The sequence below is a fragment of the Aythya ferina genome (assembly GCF_964211825.1).
Source record: "Aythya ferina genome assembly, chromosome: 1".
Lineage (NCBI taxonomy): Eukaryota > Metazoa > Chordata > Aves > Anseriformes > Anatidae > Aythya > Aythya ferina.
This window is the reverse complement of record NC_140296.1, coordinates 63,250,003-63,268,784: the sequence shown is the minus strand read 5'-3', so window position 1 is coordinate 63,268,784 and position 18,782 is coordinate 63,250,003. Positions and strand designations below refer to the sequence as shown.

General features: G+C 44.3%; 2 protein-coding genes across 16 annotated transcripts in view; both read right to left on the bottom strand.

Moving 5' to 3' along the window:
* Window positions 1-322: 322 nt before the first annotated feature.
* Window positions 323-11,973, bottom strand: F7 (coagulation factor VII). The gene is made up of 8 exons (XM_084495370.1): window positions 10,958-11,973; window positions 8,702-8,862; window positions 8,123-8,147; window positions 7,916-8,029; window positions 6,456-6,596; window positions 3,708-3,814; window positions 3,115-3,235; window positions 323-2,950 (listed from the first exon to the last, which is right to left on the bottom strand). Exons 1-8 carry the CDS (start codon window positions 11,025-11,027, stop codon window positions 2,409-2,411), a joined length of 1,281 nt encoding a protein of 426 aa, XP_084351496.1. The 5' UTR covers window positions 11,028-11,973; the 3' UTR covers window positions 323-2,408.
* Window positions 11,974-15,441: 3,468 nt separating this feature from the next.
* The window catches only part of MCF2L (MCF.2 cell line derived transforming sequence like), a 153,645-nt gene continuing 150,304 nt past the window's right edge, over window positions 15,442-18,782 (bottom strand). For all 15 annotated transcript variants that reach the window (XM_084532136.1, XM_084532143.1, XM_084532145.1 and 12 more), the window contains 3 exons: window positions 18,120-18,232; window positions 17,895-17,998; window positions 15,442-17,769 (listed from right to left, as the gene is read on the bottom strand). In XM_084532136.1, coding sequence (XP_084388262.1) covers window positions 17,675-17,769; window positions 17,895-17,998; window positions 18,120-18,232 — 312 coding nt within the window. In that variant the 3' untranslated portion in view covers window positions 15,442-17,674. The remainder of the gene's footprint in view (window positions 17,770-17,894; window positions 17,999-18,119; window positions 18,233-18,782) is intronic.

Genomic DNA, 18,782 nt, shown 5'->3' with positions numbered 1-18,782 from the left:
CCGATGATGAGGCTCTACTTTTTTTTAAAAAAAAAAAGAAAAAAAAAAAAAAAAAACAACACCAGAAACCAAAAAGCAAGGAAGCTGGCTTTTTTTAATTAAGCCATTTTCTCAGGGGGAAGTTGGGAAGCGAATCATCACGTTATTATGCAAGGGCTGGCCGAGGCTGGCCTTGCCCAGCTTGGTGCTGGCAGGTGTGGGGCTCGCCTTGGGAGCAAAGCCAGGCCTCGGCCTCCCGCTCCAAAACCTACGGTTTTGGACATTCCCCCCCCAAAACCACCCCATACCCTGCACCCCGACACCCCGCACCCCGATACCGTCACTGACTGCCTCCTCACACCCCCAGGGCCCGTCTGCCCCTGGTGCTCCATGCCTGCAGCGTTGTTTTGCCATCTTCGCTCAGTGCCCTGTGGTGGGGAAGGGGTCCCCTGATCAAGGAGATGCACCCCAGATCTGACCTCCATCTCCCCGTTTTTTGGAGTCTCACTGTGTGGTGCCCAGTGAGGTCTCTGTGCGCCGGGGAGGCCCCGGCTGAGGTGCTGCCAAGAGCCTGCCCATTGCGTCTGCTTCGTCTCCTCTGCTTGTTTAAACAGGCTGTTATGTTAAAGATATGCTTAACACCTGGCTTTATTATGAAAAAGTCACGCTGTGCAGCCATTAATGCTGTTTGGGGTTTTTGTCTGTGTTCTGCCCTTTTTCTGCAAGATGATCTGTTCATAAATATCAATATTTACCCAGAAGAAGTCATCCTGTGGAGCCTGCAAAACCCAAAGCTATTCGAGCTCGAGGGGCCTGGAGGGGTGATTTTGCAATGCTGAGTGCCTTGTCTCAGTGAAAATCAGATTTTATTTGCTGGCTGCTGCCCTTAGTCACCTTTCTCCATGGGAATTTTCCCAATTTTCTCTTTGTTCTGCATGCTTCTTCTGCTGGTGTATACGATTTCCTTTTTTATTTTCTCTCCCCCCAGTGGGTCTGGTCTTGTTATTTCTTTAGGAATAATTAGAACCTCTGAGTTGTGTTTTCATAGTCTAAGACCTCTTGTTTCCCGAGTCTCTGGAGTTTGCTGCCTTTCCCAATTCAGTTCTTAAATAAGTAGCCCACCATTCTGTGTCCGTAATGCAGATTATAGGATGTTCAGTATTGCATGGGGTATGTACCACATAATGTCAGTGTTTTCCCACAGTTATAGACCACAGTCAACAGTAAGTGTCCTATTTAACTGATAAGCCTTTGTGATTGAGCTGATATTCAGCATGATTTGAATGAATCCAAAGCATAAGATTTACATAATGTACTTAAACTATTAATCCCATGTTCAGTTTCATCTGTGATTTCCCTTACCTTTTTTTTTCTTTTTTTTGGTCTCATGCTTACATTAAGGAAACACATTTTGTAAAGATGTAGTCTGTGGCATGCTCAGAGCTCCTCAGGTTCTCCCTTGTACACATTAAGGCTTCAGAGAACTGTCTTTGGACTGTCTTTGTTTTGCAGATGATCATATTGTTCTCCTGTTCTGGCTTTAGGCCAAAGGACAGAGGACACCATTTCACTGTTAGATTATACTGGCCAACAAATTAAACAAACATTCCCTTTCACTTGTTTTCATTCTGTATTGATAATCATAATAACAAGGCAAAGATAAGATTAAATCAGTGGCGTTCTTCACCATTCATAAATTTAGGATTGAATATTCCACTTAATAGCCTTATTGCAATAATATTTGGTGCCAGAAGACTAAAATCAAATTTTCATAGCGGACCTGTAAATGTGGAATTAACCTTTTTCCAGCTTTCTTGTTCTGAAGAACAGTCCTCCCTTTTCAAATCTACCTATTGCCACTACAAGAGTAAGCTACCTTACTTAGCATGATCTAAAAGAAACTCTTCTTTCTTCTGCCATTGCATCATTATATTTCAGGACCCATCAGCACAGGAAGTCGTGAAAGCCAGAAGTGTAAATGTGTTCAGAAGAGATTGCACTTGTTTATGGAAGACTGGGTTCATTCATGGCTGTTCAAACTAATGCAACTTCTTGCTCAGGAAGCCTGTACCTCACTGATAACCAGAGGGTGGGAGGGTAGCCCAAGGAAGGATCATGGTGTGCTTGACACATTACTGACAGTCTTTCTTTCAACATCTAGCTCTATTACCAAAAAATGGACGAAGAATGAAAGGGACTCTGCAGCGGGTCTGGTACGGCCTTTCTGTGCCTGCTTGACATGTAGATATTCGAGTTTACAACAATATAGAAATTATTTGATGTATTCAGGCAGGCATTAGACTCATTCCAAATCATCAATAATACCTCGTGTACCACATATCTAAGTTAATGAAGGAATGCTTCAATAGGAAAGTGTCACAGAGGGATTAAGGGTCAATAACACAATCTGGAAATGCCCTGATTCAGCATTATGAGTCCATGGACTTCTTCAACCAGTCAATGTATTTGGATACCCTCGTATAAACCCCATAGGTGCCTTTAACAGCACAGCCCCTTCCCCAGCTGACAATCCCAGTCAGAAACCAAGTGTTCTTGTACTTCGTAGCATGAGGTCCACCACTGTCTCCCTTGCAGGAGTCTTTAGTGCCAGTCAGGTCTCCTGCACAGAACATGTTCTCTGTAATATTTAAATCAGTCTGCTTCTCACATTCTTGTGTCTTTACACGTGGCAAATCAACTCTCATCAGAAAAGAAGAAGTAACACCTCCATCTAGCAGACGTCCCCACCCGCTCACTGTGGAGAACTTGATGGAGGACAGCTCATACACTGCAAACCGTTTTTCAGGCAAACATATCGGCACCACGTAATCAGTGAGGTTCACAGGTGTTTCCAGTTTCAGGAGGGCAATGTCGTTATTGACTTGTCCGTACCTGTATCCTTCGTGCATGATTATATTGGTAACTCCACTTTCTTGCTCAGTTTTATCATCATCAATTACTGAGTGTTCACCTGGAAAAGTTATTGATTGCATGTCAGACAGCAATTCGATTCTGTAGAAGTTTATGGAGATAGAAAGTCTCTGGACAAACACTTTTTAGTTTGCACTCTGGCTTGTTAGAATGAGAAGTGAACACAAACACAGTCTGATGACATGGGAAAGGGAAGATACATACCCAGCCTCACTCGGAGCTCTTTAACATGGGTGTGCTCCAAACAATGAGCTGCAGTCACCACCCACTCTGGGGAAAGCAGGGTACCGCCACACTTTTCTTTCTGATTCTGTATTATAAGGGCCTGCCAATATAAAACAAATTTATGTCTGTCTTAACTGTTTTTGACCTAAATCTTGGTAAAGTCAGATTTTATATTGCTTCCTTCTGGCATTTTATGCAGCTGTTTGAGAATACTATGCTGGTTGTGTGGAGAATTTAGGAAGAGGTGGAGTTTCCACCAACATTTTCTCCATCTTACAGTACAGACCCGGCCAAGAGTGGCCAAGAGTGTGTCCCCAGGTAAAATTCTTGGCAGTAAATATAAGGACTGGGGGTCAGGATACAGAGGAGGTTGTGTTACCACTCTACTACAGAAAAAGACACTCCAGAACAAAGCTAAGATGTGTGATTGAAACAGGTGTATCCGCTGGCTATGGATGAAGAGGGAATTTGATTGCACTTTTAATGGATTTGAACATAACAAAATTTAAATAATGAATATGAGATAATGGTTTCACAAGGAAAAAATTAATAAAAGACTTCTGAAGACTCACTTGCCATGGACATTCACCTGGAGGACAGATGAAGCCACCTACTATTCTCCCATCTGCAGTTGCATTCTTTTTTGCCAGCACTGGTATTTTTCCACATGGATATTTCACTGGAAAAAAAAAAAAAAAAAAAAAGAGCAACAAGTGTGATTTCATTGCACTGAATTCACAGCAAGCTGACTTATTCCTATAAACATCTTCAATGGAGTTTTGTGAGATGAAAACCAAATTTCTAGTCTGGTTGCATGGGCTCTTGTAAGTAAGTCAAAGCAGGTAGGTAGACTTTTTTTTTTTGAAAAAGACAGATATGGTTTCACAAATAAAGAGCAGACACACAGGCAACACTGACATATATTTGTGTACCACAGGAGCTTGCAAATAACACAACTGCTTAAGATATATGTCAGCACTGGGAGGTAGACTGCAGACTTCAGAGCGGAAGCAACTCTGTCAAGCCATGTAGCCTGTGTATTTTCAGCAGCCCTGCTGATTTTAATTCGATTGTACTAAATGTGTACAGCAACTGTGGCATGGTGAGACCACAGGCTTAGTCCTTCCAGGCTGCACACCTCAGTCTAAGGTCCTTTTATAGCCCAAGCGTGCACGTGAAGACTGGCAATAAGAGAAGCAAGTCTCGAGGTCCAAACCTGCTACTGAGCCGCAGTGCAGTGCTTGGTGTTTTCAGTACATCCTTCACACAACTGAGTTTTCCTGCTATGAAGCAGAGGGTCTGTCACTGGATTTTTTTGGGGGGATGCCAGCTGGCTGTGCTGTAACTGAGTGTGCCATTCCTTACGTCCAGCAGCCATTCTGCAGTAACACTGGGATGAGAAGTGCTCTCTCTTTATCACTTTGTGCCCTGCAGTCTGTGCCAAGTTGAATCCAACATCCCCATGGTTCTGTAAAAGCCTGAACGTGCCAATTAATTCAGCTAACGCAAAGAAAGCATCAGGCTTTTACAAATACAGGCAGGGTGTGGAGTAGCAGGACTCGCTCTTTTGGTGGCAGCTGGTGAAATACCAGGACAGACGTGGCACAATGCCCTCTAATGCTGTGTGCAGGGCAACACAAGCCTGGGTGTTGGAAGGTGCAAGCACACGGTGAGAGATGACAGGAGGCTGGTGAAGGGACTGGCAGCGTGGCAGCTGCACAGTTTCGTATCCTCGCACTGCGTGGTCAGCGATATCGGTATTTTGGCCCTCTGGAAGCAAGCAACAACAAATAATACATCATCCTCTCTGTGCTCAGGAGAAGACGGGCTTTAAAGCCTGTGGGGAATATTGAATTCTTTGTTCTCAGCTTTTCCAAAAAGCAGCTTCCCCATCACATGATACTGCAGAATCTGCTAATAAGGGATAAGCACATCACCAGTTTGTGTTTTTGTTTTTTTTTTTAAAATGACATTGCTGTTGTTGAGAGCTAGGCTGTCATTATCAGTTCTCCGCATGAGTGCTCTATTGCAGTGTGTGCATGGGGGCATTGCCCCCCAGAACTATGTTTTTAGATGTAAGCATGTGCTCCTGCAGCTCTGTCCATTGTGTGTGTGTCCCCAGGGGTCTCCTTTTCCCCTCTGAGAAAGTAATTGAGGCAGGCATCTGCAACAGAGTAAAGTGCCAGCTTCTGTATCCGAAACATAATGAACTTGTGCTATTGTAGTCCCTGCTGAAATTTACCTTGTCAGATGAGTGAGAGAAATATCTCTCCATATTGTCTAGAGGAATACCAAAAGTGTCTTGGTCCTACTAAATAGAAGGTGAGAAAAAAAAGAATAACAGATTTTCTCTGATTTTAATAAGCATCTTCCTCCTTTGATTCCTGTGCTGAAATAATTATGGTAGCAAAGTCTGTAGTCACAAATTCACATGGATTGGAGATCAACAGTGAAACAACACTGCCCCAAAATAATTTACCACAGTGAGTATAAGCTAGAAGAAAAAAATTCACCTGTCAGGCCAAAAGTCTGTCTACTTATGCGGAAACCCCTCAGCCTGACCCCCAAATCCCCCAAATCCCTGAGTACCCACTGCTCTGCTTTATTTGGACCACCTGGCCATGGGATGTGCCTCAGTTCTTGTCTACTGTATCAGTGGTGAGCGCACTCCCCACAGAGGAGGCAGGGGCTCAGCTCCCTCCTCCATCCCAGGACATTCAAGCTCACATTCCCCACGTCCCAGAGGAGTGGGGCCAGGAAAGAGGGGTCTGAAGGACATCACTAGCGGGTGAGGACCTGCCTTGAGAAGACATCCTGGCATGCAGACTCCATGCTTTGAACCTTTGCCAGCTGAAGCGAATCCAGCTTCCTTGTTTTCTGAGTGAGTGCTCTAGCTGCAAGCTTAATGCCCAACAAATGGGTGGTGCTACTTCTTCCTCCCCACGCTTGAAGTTTTCGAGGAAGAAAGGGGGTTTCTGCCCAGTTTTTCAGAGGAGAACTTGTGGGCCCCTTGCAAAGAGAAGTTCCCAGCTCAGGGTCCTGGGGGCACTGCACAACCTGCAGCAACTCAGCTGCTTCAGCCCCCAAATTGAGCTCAACACTTCCCACCAGCCCTTTTAGGGGTGGCTCAGTGTGCACACTTTCCAGACCACATTTTTGGGGTGCTTCAACAGAAGCCCCAACCGACCGCTCTAGACTCTGCCCTTGAAGAAGAAGCAGGGAACTGGCAGCCGAGAGTTTTGCACCTCCTAACGTGTAGGTGTTGAAAAGTTTTCCTGCAGGGGTGGCTTAGAGTTAGCATCGGGCTCATCGTGTCTTACCTTGGGGAATGCAGGACACACCATCGCTCGCTAAAGTGTAATCGTCCGCGCAGAAGCACACTCGCTTTGCAGCCTGCTCGTCAGCACAGTACTGCTCACAGCCGCCGTTGTCGTACATGCACTTCAGCTTCTCAGCCACGGCTAAAGTCGGGGAAAGAGTATTAAGGTTTCTGAATGTGGATTTTGGTACTTAACAAGAGTGAATTACGACTTGACATGTCGACAAGAAAGCACGGCAGCCAAGCAGATTTCAGTGATTTATGTACAGTGATTTTGTCAAAAGCTACTACTGCTTGGCAAAAGCTCCGTAGGACTGGATTCCAGGAAAAGTCCATGCTTAAAAAGCATACACCTAAAATTAAATCAATCCACATTCATGCAGTATCTGAGCTTCAGCAGGAGCACACTACATTTCCAAAAGGATGAAAGGATTGTAATTGTATGGTAACCATCATAACGCATGGCTGAAAAACTGGAAGTATTTTGTATTTTCCCACTTGGCACATTTGGATGCTCTGGGATGACCACTGAATAAATCATGTCATAAGAAAACTTATCTTTTTCAAAACAAAATGAAAAAAAAAAAAAAACAACAAAACTCTTTCCAGCCAGATTCTTTCACTTCAGCCACTTGGTCAGCTTTACATATGTTGGTGTTTGTAGAAATCACTCCTCTATTGCCATGAGCTCTCTCTGGCCCAGAGGCACAGGAGGAAATCATACAGGGACCACCCCATTCTCAGCCTTGCACTAAGTCATTGTAGAAGGAGAGAGGGCTCACAGATGCTGACTAGGGAGCTGCTGCAGTGCAGCAACCATGAAAAACAAAGCCTAGCAAGTGAGGAGGTGGTAGAGAAGGTGGTTGTGATCAGCTTAGCAGTACAGGGAGAAGATGAGGGCATAGTTTTTGTGGCTTGTTTCAAGCGATGGGCAGGTAGTGAGCTGCAGTGGGAGCTGTGAGGCTGCCTGGCGAGACTGATGGGTGCCTAGTCCTCTTCTGGGCTCACCATGCTCTGAGTGTAAGCATGACAGTCAATTTGTTCTGCCCACTGAAATCAGTGGAAAAACTTATCCTGACTTCATTAATGCAGGCTCTGTCCCCTCAGGCTTTGTACGATGCACATGTAGTTCTTATTCATTCACTGCACTGTGCTCCTAAGTCAAAGCAACTTCAGCACATGGGTAGGAAAATAAAAATCCTCCTTTTATCTCAGCTGGTTCACAAAAGACATTTAGACATTTTTGTTACAAAATCCTCAAAGGGTAATAATTGTGTTTCTGCTCTGCAGCGCCTGGCTGCCGGCTGGTTAGATCCATCATCCAACACCCCGGGCGGTGTGAACAGTGGCTGTCGCTGCTAGAAAGATGTCGAGCAATAATGATTGCTCCCACTCATCTCACTGCCTTGCGTTTGAATCAAGGATGATGTTTTTGTTTTGTTAAGCTATGTCAGTGCTGACCTTTTTCACAGCTTTTGCCCTCGTACTCCACGGGACAGCGGCAAACGTAATCCTGGAACTGGTCATCGCAGCTCCCGCCGTTCTGACAGGGACTGGAGTCACACTGGTTGGGGTCTGCAAAAACACGCAGTGTCAGTCCGGATCACGCCAAGAGCGGCGGCAGCAGGAGCAGCTTCGTGGCTGCTGGAAAAGATGGAGTGCTCCTACCGGAATAGATGTGCCAGAACTCTTTCTGGAAGACAAAGATGCGAGATTTGATTAAAGATGAATTCGCTCAGAAGAAGTCCTACAGCCCTTGTAGCACAGGATGGCTTGCGGATAGCCACAGTGATGCCCATTTGCCTTTATGAAAGTATATATCCATAAAATATACTACATTATTTTCCACATTCTACATTGTTTTCATGTGCTGAGTGTGTAGTACACACAGAGAGGGCATCCATCAGTGACCTCGGTATCCAGGAGGTGGGATGGACTGAACCAAACTCTGAATAATGCAATAATTGACAGTATTGTCAGGCCTGGAATTACTGAGGGACCGGGGAGGGAGCTTAGAGAGAGGCCACTACCCCACCATCCCCCAAATTAGCACTGCCCGGTGTGGTCCATGCAGGATTCCCTCTGGCAGCTCACCCTGCTTGTCCCCTTGGAAATGTAAGACAAAGAGCCAAAGAGCAGGACACGAAGTGCTTGGGTCTCTTGCTGTAATGCTTTAAAGTGTCAAAGCAATAGGGTGTGTGTGGGTCCCCCTGACAGGGAGCGCCTGCCCAGCCCTGCGTTACTTACTGTCCTCTCATCATCACGGTAGATCTCTCTCGCTTCCTCGAAGGAGCACTTCTCTTCCATGCATTCTCGCTCTAGAGACCCCAGCTTTATCTCTTCGAAGAAGCTATTGGCCCTTCGGTGCCTTTGTAAAACGCCATTTGCCTCTTTCTGCTTCAGAAAGACTGAAAAACAGTGGCATGTTGTGTTTGTCGTACATTCATGCTCTCCAGAAGGAAAGGGCAGGGAGGAAAGGTTTTCTGCTTCCCGAGCTGTTTATGAGAAGCTGGGCAAATGCACACAGCTTTCTGGGCCTCCCTCCTCTGGCGTGCCTCCCACGTAAAGTGGATGGATTTTACAGAGCCCAGACCTTGAGAGAACAGGGCATGTAATACCAGTGTGGTGCCAGAGACTCCTAAAGCATCTCAGTGTGCTTTGTATTGTAGGTCTCAAAATATGCGGGGCAATTTCTTTCCACTCTATCAGCTGAAAAGCATTTATCAAGCTTTATCTAGCACTGATGGACATGGCAACACCCAATGCTCCTGTACTCACTACACTAAGTCACTCAGTGATGGGTCAGACAGTCAACCCTAATTCCCCAGTGCTCCACTCCTCACTGTTTTCAATGTCAAAACCTTTCACTCTTTCACAGCACCACAGAACTGTTGAGGCTGTCAGGGCCCTGTGGAGGCCACCAGGCCCCAGCCCTGCCCCAGCAGGGCCACCCAGCGCAGGCTGCCCAGGCCCATCTCCAGGCGGCTTTGGAAGGCCTCCAAGGAGGAGACCCCACAGCCTCTCTGGGCAGCCTGTGCCAGGGCTCCTCACCCACACCTGATGGCATTGTCCACATGCTGACCTGCTCCTCAGCTTCAGGATACAAGCACACCACACAGCTATGCCCACCCAGCATAATTCAGGATAACGAAGAAGAATTCTGCAAAGTACTTTTGCTCCACATAATACACAGCACCAGTCTTGAAATAATTCGTTGTGTGTTGTGTGGTTGTTTTTTTTTTAATTATTTTTTATTTTTAATTTTCCTCCATGTCAGTAGAGAACTCTGGAGCTTAGTATCAACAACTTACATCAGTACTTCCAACTTGAACCCATCTACTGTGGGTAGAGTCAGGGGTTCAAAATGGTGCATATGCCCTGCCTGTGCCCCAGGACATTCTCCACCACCACCACAGGACCCACAAAAGAGGGAGATTTGCCTCCTGCCTGCTGGGAGGGCTTGGGGTGGCCTCAGAAGCACCTGACTGATGAACCTGGGGAGCCAAGCATGCACTCGTAGGCACCCTCACAGCCATACACACAAACATGAATCCTGAGAGGGCCTAGTTTGGTCTGGCAAGTTCTTTTTCTCTCAGCATTGATGTCTAATCAGGACATTTGCTGAATTACGTGTGAAACACCGGTTATTTTCCCCATATTTCAAAGTTGTTTAAAGGATTAAAGTATTGTGTGGCATGCATCTAATATATCACGGGGTGTTTGATAAATATTTGCCCATTGCAGGAATGCCAGCTGGGTTGTTCTGCTGTGATTTTTTAAGTCAGGCTGTATGCATTTAATATGGCTTTCTTTAAAGGTTTATAATTATGCTGCAGATACATTACATATGTATCAATGCACATGGATACTGACACCCTCCCACTTTCATTTCTGCATTCACCACTTATTTACGTTGGAACATTTTGCACTTTTCTAAAAATTTCTTTCAGCTTTGTTCATCACAATTTGAGAGGGCCAGTCAATGGCTACCTGAGAATCACAAAGCACCGGTTCTGCTCTATCAATTTGGCTGCTGATTTTCAGACACATCCTGAAACTACCAAAGAACTGCCACCTCACTTTCATCTACTGCGTCGGAAACATCGCGGGCTTCCCCTCTTTCATTTCTTGTCAGCTGAATGACAGGCTATCGATTCTCTGCTTTGCAAAATACCATGGCTCAGCATGAAATAACAATAAATCCAGGTTCCTGTTTTCACCTCATGGGCAGACAGCTGATGGCTGACCTGCTGCCTGTGCAGTGAGGTGATAGATGCACACAGGAGCGTGGAAGGGATTTTCCTCAGCTGGCAAAACAAGCACACGGATGCCATCACTGAAAGCAAACAAGAGCCTTCAAACAGCTCACAGGCACAGCCAGAGGCAGGACAAACATTTCTGTGTGCGACAGCACTCAAAACTCGCGGTAAGGAGTATGCCAGTGTACCAGCAGAGAGGTCTGCTGCCAGTAAACGGAATTGCAGCCATTCCCTTGCGACGTACCTGCATCCAGAGGAAGAGGAATCAGCAGCAGAAAGCAGAGAAGCAAAGCCACGCACTGCCTGAAAACCATGATGAACCCTACAAGTCGGCGTCCCGGCGGCGTATTGACATTTCAGCAAGGACTGTTTGGCCAAAGAGCTCAGCTTCAAACGCTGGGAGCAGAGGAGGGGCCGGCGAGTCATGGAAACCAGGAACGATCCGCGCAGGGAGCTGAGCACAAGGGCGCCTGCAGATCCTGCACCGTGTCCCTACCGCACCAGCGGGGAGCTTGCTGTCGAAGCACGCTCTCCTGAGCTGTGCACAGGCTGTGCTGATTGCAGAGGCTCCTACCCTGCCCCTTTATTTTCCATCTAACAGGCCTTTTTCCTGCAAAAAATAAATGCCAGGCCCCTGGGTCTGCATGGCACTGAGCTGGCCGTGTCACAGAGAGCTGCGGCAGGGTATTTGTCTCGACCAGGCAGGCCAGGTACAGCCTGTCAGGGCTTTGGGGGATGAGCAAACTGCTGACATCCACCTTTCCCACCCCCCAGTCACCAGTGGAAACCCTGAACTTCTGGCTCAGGTTACTTGGAGACACTAATTAACCAGGAAGAGGTACCCTCCGTTGGTTTCCTGTGGCTTTATTGCAAGCAGCCTGTGCCTTGCAAGCTGGACCAGCTCGAGGAGATGTGGAGCTGATCCACGTTGTGTGTTTCATGAGTAATGACGGCTTCAAGGGGCTAGTCTGCAAATCGCATTGTATCTGGGAAAGAAGCAATCCCCTGATTTAACGGAAATCAATTAGTGGCATCACAGCAGAGAGCTGACAACAGGCTTAGGCAAATATTGACTTCAGATAGCAGGGAGGTAAAGGGCGTGTTTGCCCATGAGAAGCGAAGCAGCCCCGAGGGCTGGGGCATCTTCCTGGCAGTCCTCCTCTCAGTTGGTGCGGAGGAAGGAGGGCTGGCTCTGCACCTCAGCCTTGTGGCCCTGACAAGCCCCAGCTGTTCTGCTGCTTCTCTGCCAACGCTTGGCTGAACTTCCAGGCAGCCACCATCAGCTGGGCTCCCGGCTGCCCTTCGCACACGCTCCTGCTGCTCCGTGCCATGGCTGGATGGCAGCCCTGTCTGACTGAACACCAGGTGCCTCCTGCACCCAAGGCCGGCCCAGCTTGGTCCCTGCTGCCACCCAGGGGTGTCTCCGTGGGCAGGGTGGGATCTGGCAGGGGGTGGCAGGGTGTGCAGGTGGTCCTGCTCCACAGCCGTGACCCCACTTCGCTGGCTTCTCTTCCTCCATGGTGCACAGGCTTCTGTGCATCCTCTAGGCCTGAGGCAGTGCCTCCCTGCTCTCTTTCTCCCTTGCCAGCCCGCAAACATGAAAGATTTTGTTTTTACTGCTTGGGAATACAACAAAATCCATTGTTATTTCCCAGGGAGAAGTCCAAGTGCTGGGAACAGCAGTGGGTTCACATGGGGCCAGTCCTTCTTCCAAGAAAAATTCCTCCGATTAGATGTCATCAGGGGTGGCAGGGAGGCCTGTGCCCATGACGAGAGCCATTGGGCATCCAGAAAATCTTCAGGATTTAGGATCCCTAGATCCCTTCAAGATCCCTTCAGGATCTAGATCCCTAGATAAAGCTTTGTGGGATTTTCTTGTGTGGTCTCGCTGTAGCTGATGAGAATTATCCCGGTATTCTGCTCAATAAATCTCCTCCCCAGTGGAGGTTTCAGCCTTGCCTTATATTTTCAGAGCAATTCCAAGGAAAATAATCCACCGTCCAATTAAAAGTAAATGTATATTAAGGCGAACTCACCCCCTGACTGCTGCTAGAATCTGTTTGGGGACAGCTGTTCAGAAAATATGATTTAGGGCATTTTTTTTAGTGTATGCTTTGGAAGTCCAAAGTTGCTTTCTTTCCAAGCTTATACAAAATAAAAATAATAATAAAAAAAGAAAAATGTTAACAATGTGTAAAAATGTCTAAACCAGAAGCAGTAGCCTGGAAGACATGAATTGATGTCTCAGAACATGCTGTTCTTTATTCTTGTCTTGTTTTATTTTGACATTTTTCGAAGAAAAACTCATGATTTTGCTATTTTTAGTTTGATATTTTGGGCTGAAGATAAGACACATATGGAAGTTACTGGGAACTGTGCAACTCAATCTGATCCATCAGGTCACCGATTATTTAAACATGAGTTTTCCTGTCAGCACTCAGTGATTATATATATAAATATATATATATATATATATATATATATATATTTTTTTTTTTATAGAGATTTCAATTTCTGAAATACCATAAGACATCACTTGAGTGAGCTGACCAGGGTATCTAGGTAAAAAGGGTTTAGGAACAAGCTAAAAATGGAAAATTCAGTCTAAATCTCCAATAACAGTTGTAACTTGCCATCATACACTTATCAGACTACTTTAAAGTGATCCAAGCCTGTTATCAAGTTAATTATTTCCTGTTGTACTAAACTGTAAATACACAAATATTATGTGACTAAGCTTTAAAGCAAATGATTTGCTTTTTAGACCTCAAAAGAGAAATATTTCTTTCTAGGAGAAAATTACTTGCCTGTTTGGCTGAGTTCTTTGCCCCTGTGCAGCAATTATGCCAATAGAGAAGGAGTGAAAAATTGGGCGGTAATAATACTTTATATATATATATATATATATATATATATATATATATATATTGTGATCAGCTCTGAATACAGGTTCTTAAAATTTTGTTAATGTCAATGTGGATTTTTTTTTCCTGCAAGGAAACAAAAGACATAGAAAAGGCTGTGCAAAATACATTTAAACTAGAGTCAGTGTGCCCGAAAGTTTATGTTTAGTGCTATCTACCTCAGCTAGTAATAACAGAAATTAACTCTACTACAAATCTTCTCTTGACTATTTCCTAAAACCATCACAGCCATACCAGTACCACTAGCAACATGTAGCCTTTTAAACACAGCTGGGCCCCTTGCTGTCTTGGCAATTGAGATGAAATAAATAAATACAAACACCTGAAAGGTTTGTATCATCGATTCATTTCAATTGTTGTTTTTTTTTTTTTTCCAAGGAGAATATTTCAGCACCAAAGTGGCTGACCTTAGTCCAAACCTTTCAGCACAGAAACGCAGGCCTCGATCCTTGATTTTCTACCACCATCTTTAGGTTGCTGCTGGTACAGGCAGCAGCGGTCGCGATGGGCCTCAGGAGAGATTTGACTACACCTACAAGCATATTTTAGCACATTGTTTCTTCTTGCATATAGGTCTCTACAGGTACTTAATGTCATGAGGCATTTTGGCCTGTCTCCACAGGCTCAGAGCCATGTACAGAGCAGCTGGGAGAGCTCCTCATGGGTTTCCTTTGCCCAGGCCTTGACTTGGCCTCTTCTGAAAAGCTGAGAGGCCTCCTCTTCATCCAACCTCACAGAGGTTGACGAGGAAATGCTGCCAGTTTGTCTCACAGCCTGCCGTTTATGTACATCATGCTCCTTTTTTTGTCAAGGGCTTCTCTATGCATAACACTACCCTCAAATCTTCTAAGAAAAGATGAGCTTTGGGCGAGGAGGCTGCGCTGTGAATACTCTTTGGAGCCCATCAGTGCTTATTTACATGACAAGCTATTTAGAGCTGACCCTGTGCAACAGAGCGGGCAGACAAGGAGGGGAAGGAGTGCCAAAACAACTGTGCTGCCTCATGCTCCAGAAAAGCCCCCCCACGGTGTCATCACCCCATGCACCCCATACCCATTGCCATTTGGGGCTGTGCCTGACGGGGACCTGGCACAGCCACAGGAGCGAGCACAGGCACCTCTGCTCACGGAGAGGAAAGGCTCGTCAGCTCTGGGAGCTGATCCTGCCAAAAACTGCCTGTGAAAGGATGGGCAGAAGAGTAGAAGACAAAGACCCCGAGCATGAGCCAGGTAAGGGGGCTCTGAAGTCTCCAAAAGGATCTCACCTTTATTTCAAGAGCTGTTACTGAAGATGAACAGTAGCTGTTGCTAATTGTGGCCATCGTTGGTTAAACATTACCTATTAATATCTTTTGAAATGAAAGCTCAAATAAGCTATTTCATCATCTAAGCATCTTAGTTTGATGATGCTGCATCTAGACACAGTTTAACTCTTAAGGGACAGTTCTATAACTGCATCCTAAATTAAGGGTTTGGATTGGGGTATCTCTCTTGTACCAGAGAGACTTCTGGTGCCTTGTGTGGATACTCAGAACTGTACACTGCAGTTCATAATAGCCACCTGATGATACAGAAGTATAATGGAAATTCAGACCATAATTAACTTCCATCACTTCTCTAAAGATGACAAACTCCTCCATTTTGCTCATTGACATCTGTGCAGAACAGGAAGAGGGCTTTGAATTCCAACTAGCCACAGCTAGACAAACCTGCTTTTCTGTTCAAAATCCAGTCTATTTTTATATGATACCCATAAGCAGCTTTTAAGACCACGAGACAAAAATAAAACACAGAGCATGTCTGTATAAAGGCATTCAGCAAGAAGTGCTGAAATTTATTCAAATTTTCATAATTACAATAAAGACCTCTGACTTTGAACCTCTAAATCACAACAGCAGTAAAAAAAAAAGGGGGGGGAAAACGGTGAAATGGGTTGTATTAAAGTGCAATGATATGGAGGAAACCATTGAAATAACACAAATGAGGCTGCAGTGAGAAATGAAAGGACAGTCTTATCCTAGCGATGACAGCAATATATAAGTAAATTATGTTACAGAATGTACAAAATAACTTACACAGATGAAGATAAGCTGAATCTCATGCCGCCATTTCGTTGTTAAATACCAGACTAAATATTCCTGGTCTGCACAGTATTACGTGGGATAATTAAAAAAAAAAAGATCAGAGGATTTCTGTGTTGGAAAAGACGCCTGAAGTAAAACCCTGACCCACCTTTATATTGCAGTATTGCAAGAAACCTAAGTGTTTATGAATTGTAAAGTGACACATTCAGCAGCATGAAGACTATAAATACATCCTTTACATTGATACATTATATCTACACATATACATATCTACACACACATATATATACACACACACCAGCACAGATATATCTGCATAAATGTGTGGGTGTGTGTATATATATACACACACACGTTTCAATTTGTACTGACCACAGTCAGTTACGTTTTTGATTCTGTCTGGGGTAGGGTTGCTTTTGGAACTGAGGACCAAGATCTTTCTTTCGAGTGTTTCTCCTTTAAGTTTCCCAAGCTACAGCTGCTGAAGTCTAAATTTCTGGCATAAAGATAGACTTCAGGGCTCAGCCATCAGAGGGTTGGATAATTAACAGCAATTCCCATAGACACAATTTGCTTTGCTTAGAGCTTCTGAAAAATTATGCTCTTAACGTCCATGGTATTTTTAACTAATATGACATACAAATTGGGTAAAAACCTATTTTCATATAAGTAAAAACATTATAAATATGTAAAGGAAAGAATACATTATTCCATACATGCATACAATTTTGTACTGCTTATAAGGACGAAGTGCAAAGAACATCTCACAAGGTAAAAGTTTATAACATTGGCTTACATCATACCTTGAAAAATCGCAAGTTTAGCATTATCCTCCCTTTAAAAAAAATAAAATATTTGACCACAGGACAAATCTGACTCTAATAAAGATTTTTTTTCCCTCCTTGTGCTCCCCTTTACAGAAAAAAATGTGTAATTTTTTTTTTTTTTATTTCTTTGAATAAATTTGCAACATACTCCATTGACTAAAACTACATCTGGCTTCTTGACCTCTTACGTTTTTCTGGAGAAAGGCTCTTGACCCATAGGGAAGCCATAATAGTTTCCTTTGCCTGTAACTGCATGATAATTAAAACCGAAGGTAGCTGTGCAATTGTAGTTTAATAAGAAATCATCAAGTGAATAAGAATGTTTGTGTCATTGTGCACCCACATTAGGAAAAAGATAGTACTAAATTGCCAAGGCTATGTAAACACAGTGAAATTGGTGAAGAGTTTGGTTGTGAAGCCAAAATGTCTGAGGGAACAGCTATTTTGTTGCACGTGTTATCAAAAGGTTGAAAAGGATCAATTAATATTTTCTTTTGATGCTGTTGTGGTCAGTGAATGAGTCATCTCTGCATCCCAATCTCTAGGGCACAGAAGAGCATCCTGACGACCCAAGAGAAGAGAAATGGCTGGACCAAACTTACTTCCTCGTTCCTGTAAAAGTCCCCTTCACTGCACTGAATGAGGTACATCCATGGAGAAAGGGGTATTTTGGGGGAGAGAAATTTTAAAATCTGATTTCTTTTTGGCATACCTATCCTGTACAGTGACTACTATGTTATTAGTTTACAATAAGGATTTAGCACTGAACACATTTTGTTTGCTCACTTTCAGATTCTGGGTGTTATGAAAAGTACAGTTCTGCAGAAACCTGATTGTATATCAATGGAATAAAATGTGTTTTATGCTAGCACCTCTGCAGCTCCAGAATTCAGAGCAGAAGCCTCTATGATACCCTATTTCAAATCACTTAGTTTTTATTTACAGCTTCACATCCCATGGACTTTTCATTGTGATCTTCGGTGAGAATCTCTGAAAATCACCAGAGAAAATACTCAAAGCCAGCAACACAGAACAGGTGGTCCTTCGTTTGAGTCCAACGTCCAGAACTCCACACAAGATGGCAAACTCCAGTTTACCTTCCATGGAGGTGGGGTGAAAATTCGATCTTAGCCCTTAATGTCCGAGAAGCTGGTGCTGCTGGCGTTGCAGCTGTCACTGCAACTTGATGATGTGCTCAAAGTGCTGGAGGCAGTGCCTGATTCTGGGAAGGGGAAAGGAGAGGAAAAGAAAAACACAAGCAAATACAATATGGTTGTTTTTCACAGGTTTCTTTCGTAACAGGAATCTTCAGATAGACAAGCATCGCATTTATAATAAATAGCCTACCAGAGCTGCTCAAAGATTGAGCCGATTTTGAATTGCCTATGAGCATCAGCAGGTTGCTTGCTGGGATCCAACCTTCTCTACCAGTGCTCAGGTTCTTCACATACCTATAAAAAAGAAGAAAACAGTCAGATTGCTTCATTTACCACTTTGGAAAGTTTTGCCCTAAACATTTGCCTTCTAAATGCAGTTCCACGTATAGAAGTTTCCAAACACAGATCTGCGTACCAAAGTCCATCCTCCCCTTCACGAATCAGTTGAACTAGGTCTCCGCTTTTCACTGTGAATTCTTCAGAAACTCCTCTTTCGTAATCAGTCACAACTGTGTATTTACCAGGAGTCTAAATGCACACAGGGAAAAACACAAATTATTTCTCTTGAGTACCTTAAAGTTCGTTGCAGCTTTTGTTATGAAAATTAAAGCACTTTTCCCTTCTTTCTCTTTCTCATGCACATACACGTTGAAGACAGTGTAAATATGCATACTGAGTGCAGTATAACTTTACTGTTTAATTCCATGCAAATTCAGTGTATGAGTTCTCACACCCTGAAAAGCATTCAGTGAAGTGTTTCCATTACAAATCTCTACCAAAAAAATAATAAATAATAATAATCCCAAGGGAAAACAAACAAAAAACCCCTGGAGAACTAGTGACACGATGTATGTGACACAGCAGCTGAGCATGTCATTGCTTGACTTCTGTCCTACAGCATAAGCACTCGCAGTCTTGCTGGTCTGCAGGTACATCATCCCCAGGTACAAACAAAAGGCTGACTTAAGAAAATAAAGTATATTTCATTGCCCTATGAGTTTTACCCAGCTGAGGATTTCAAGGCAGATACTTTCTTTCTCCAGCAAGCTTCAAAAGCATTCCTACGTACTGTCACTCA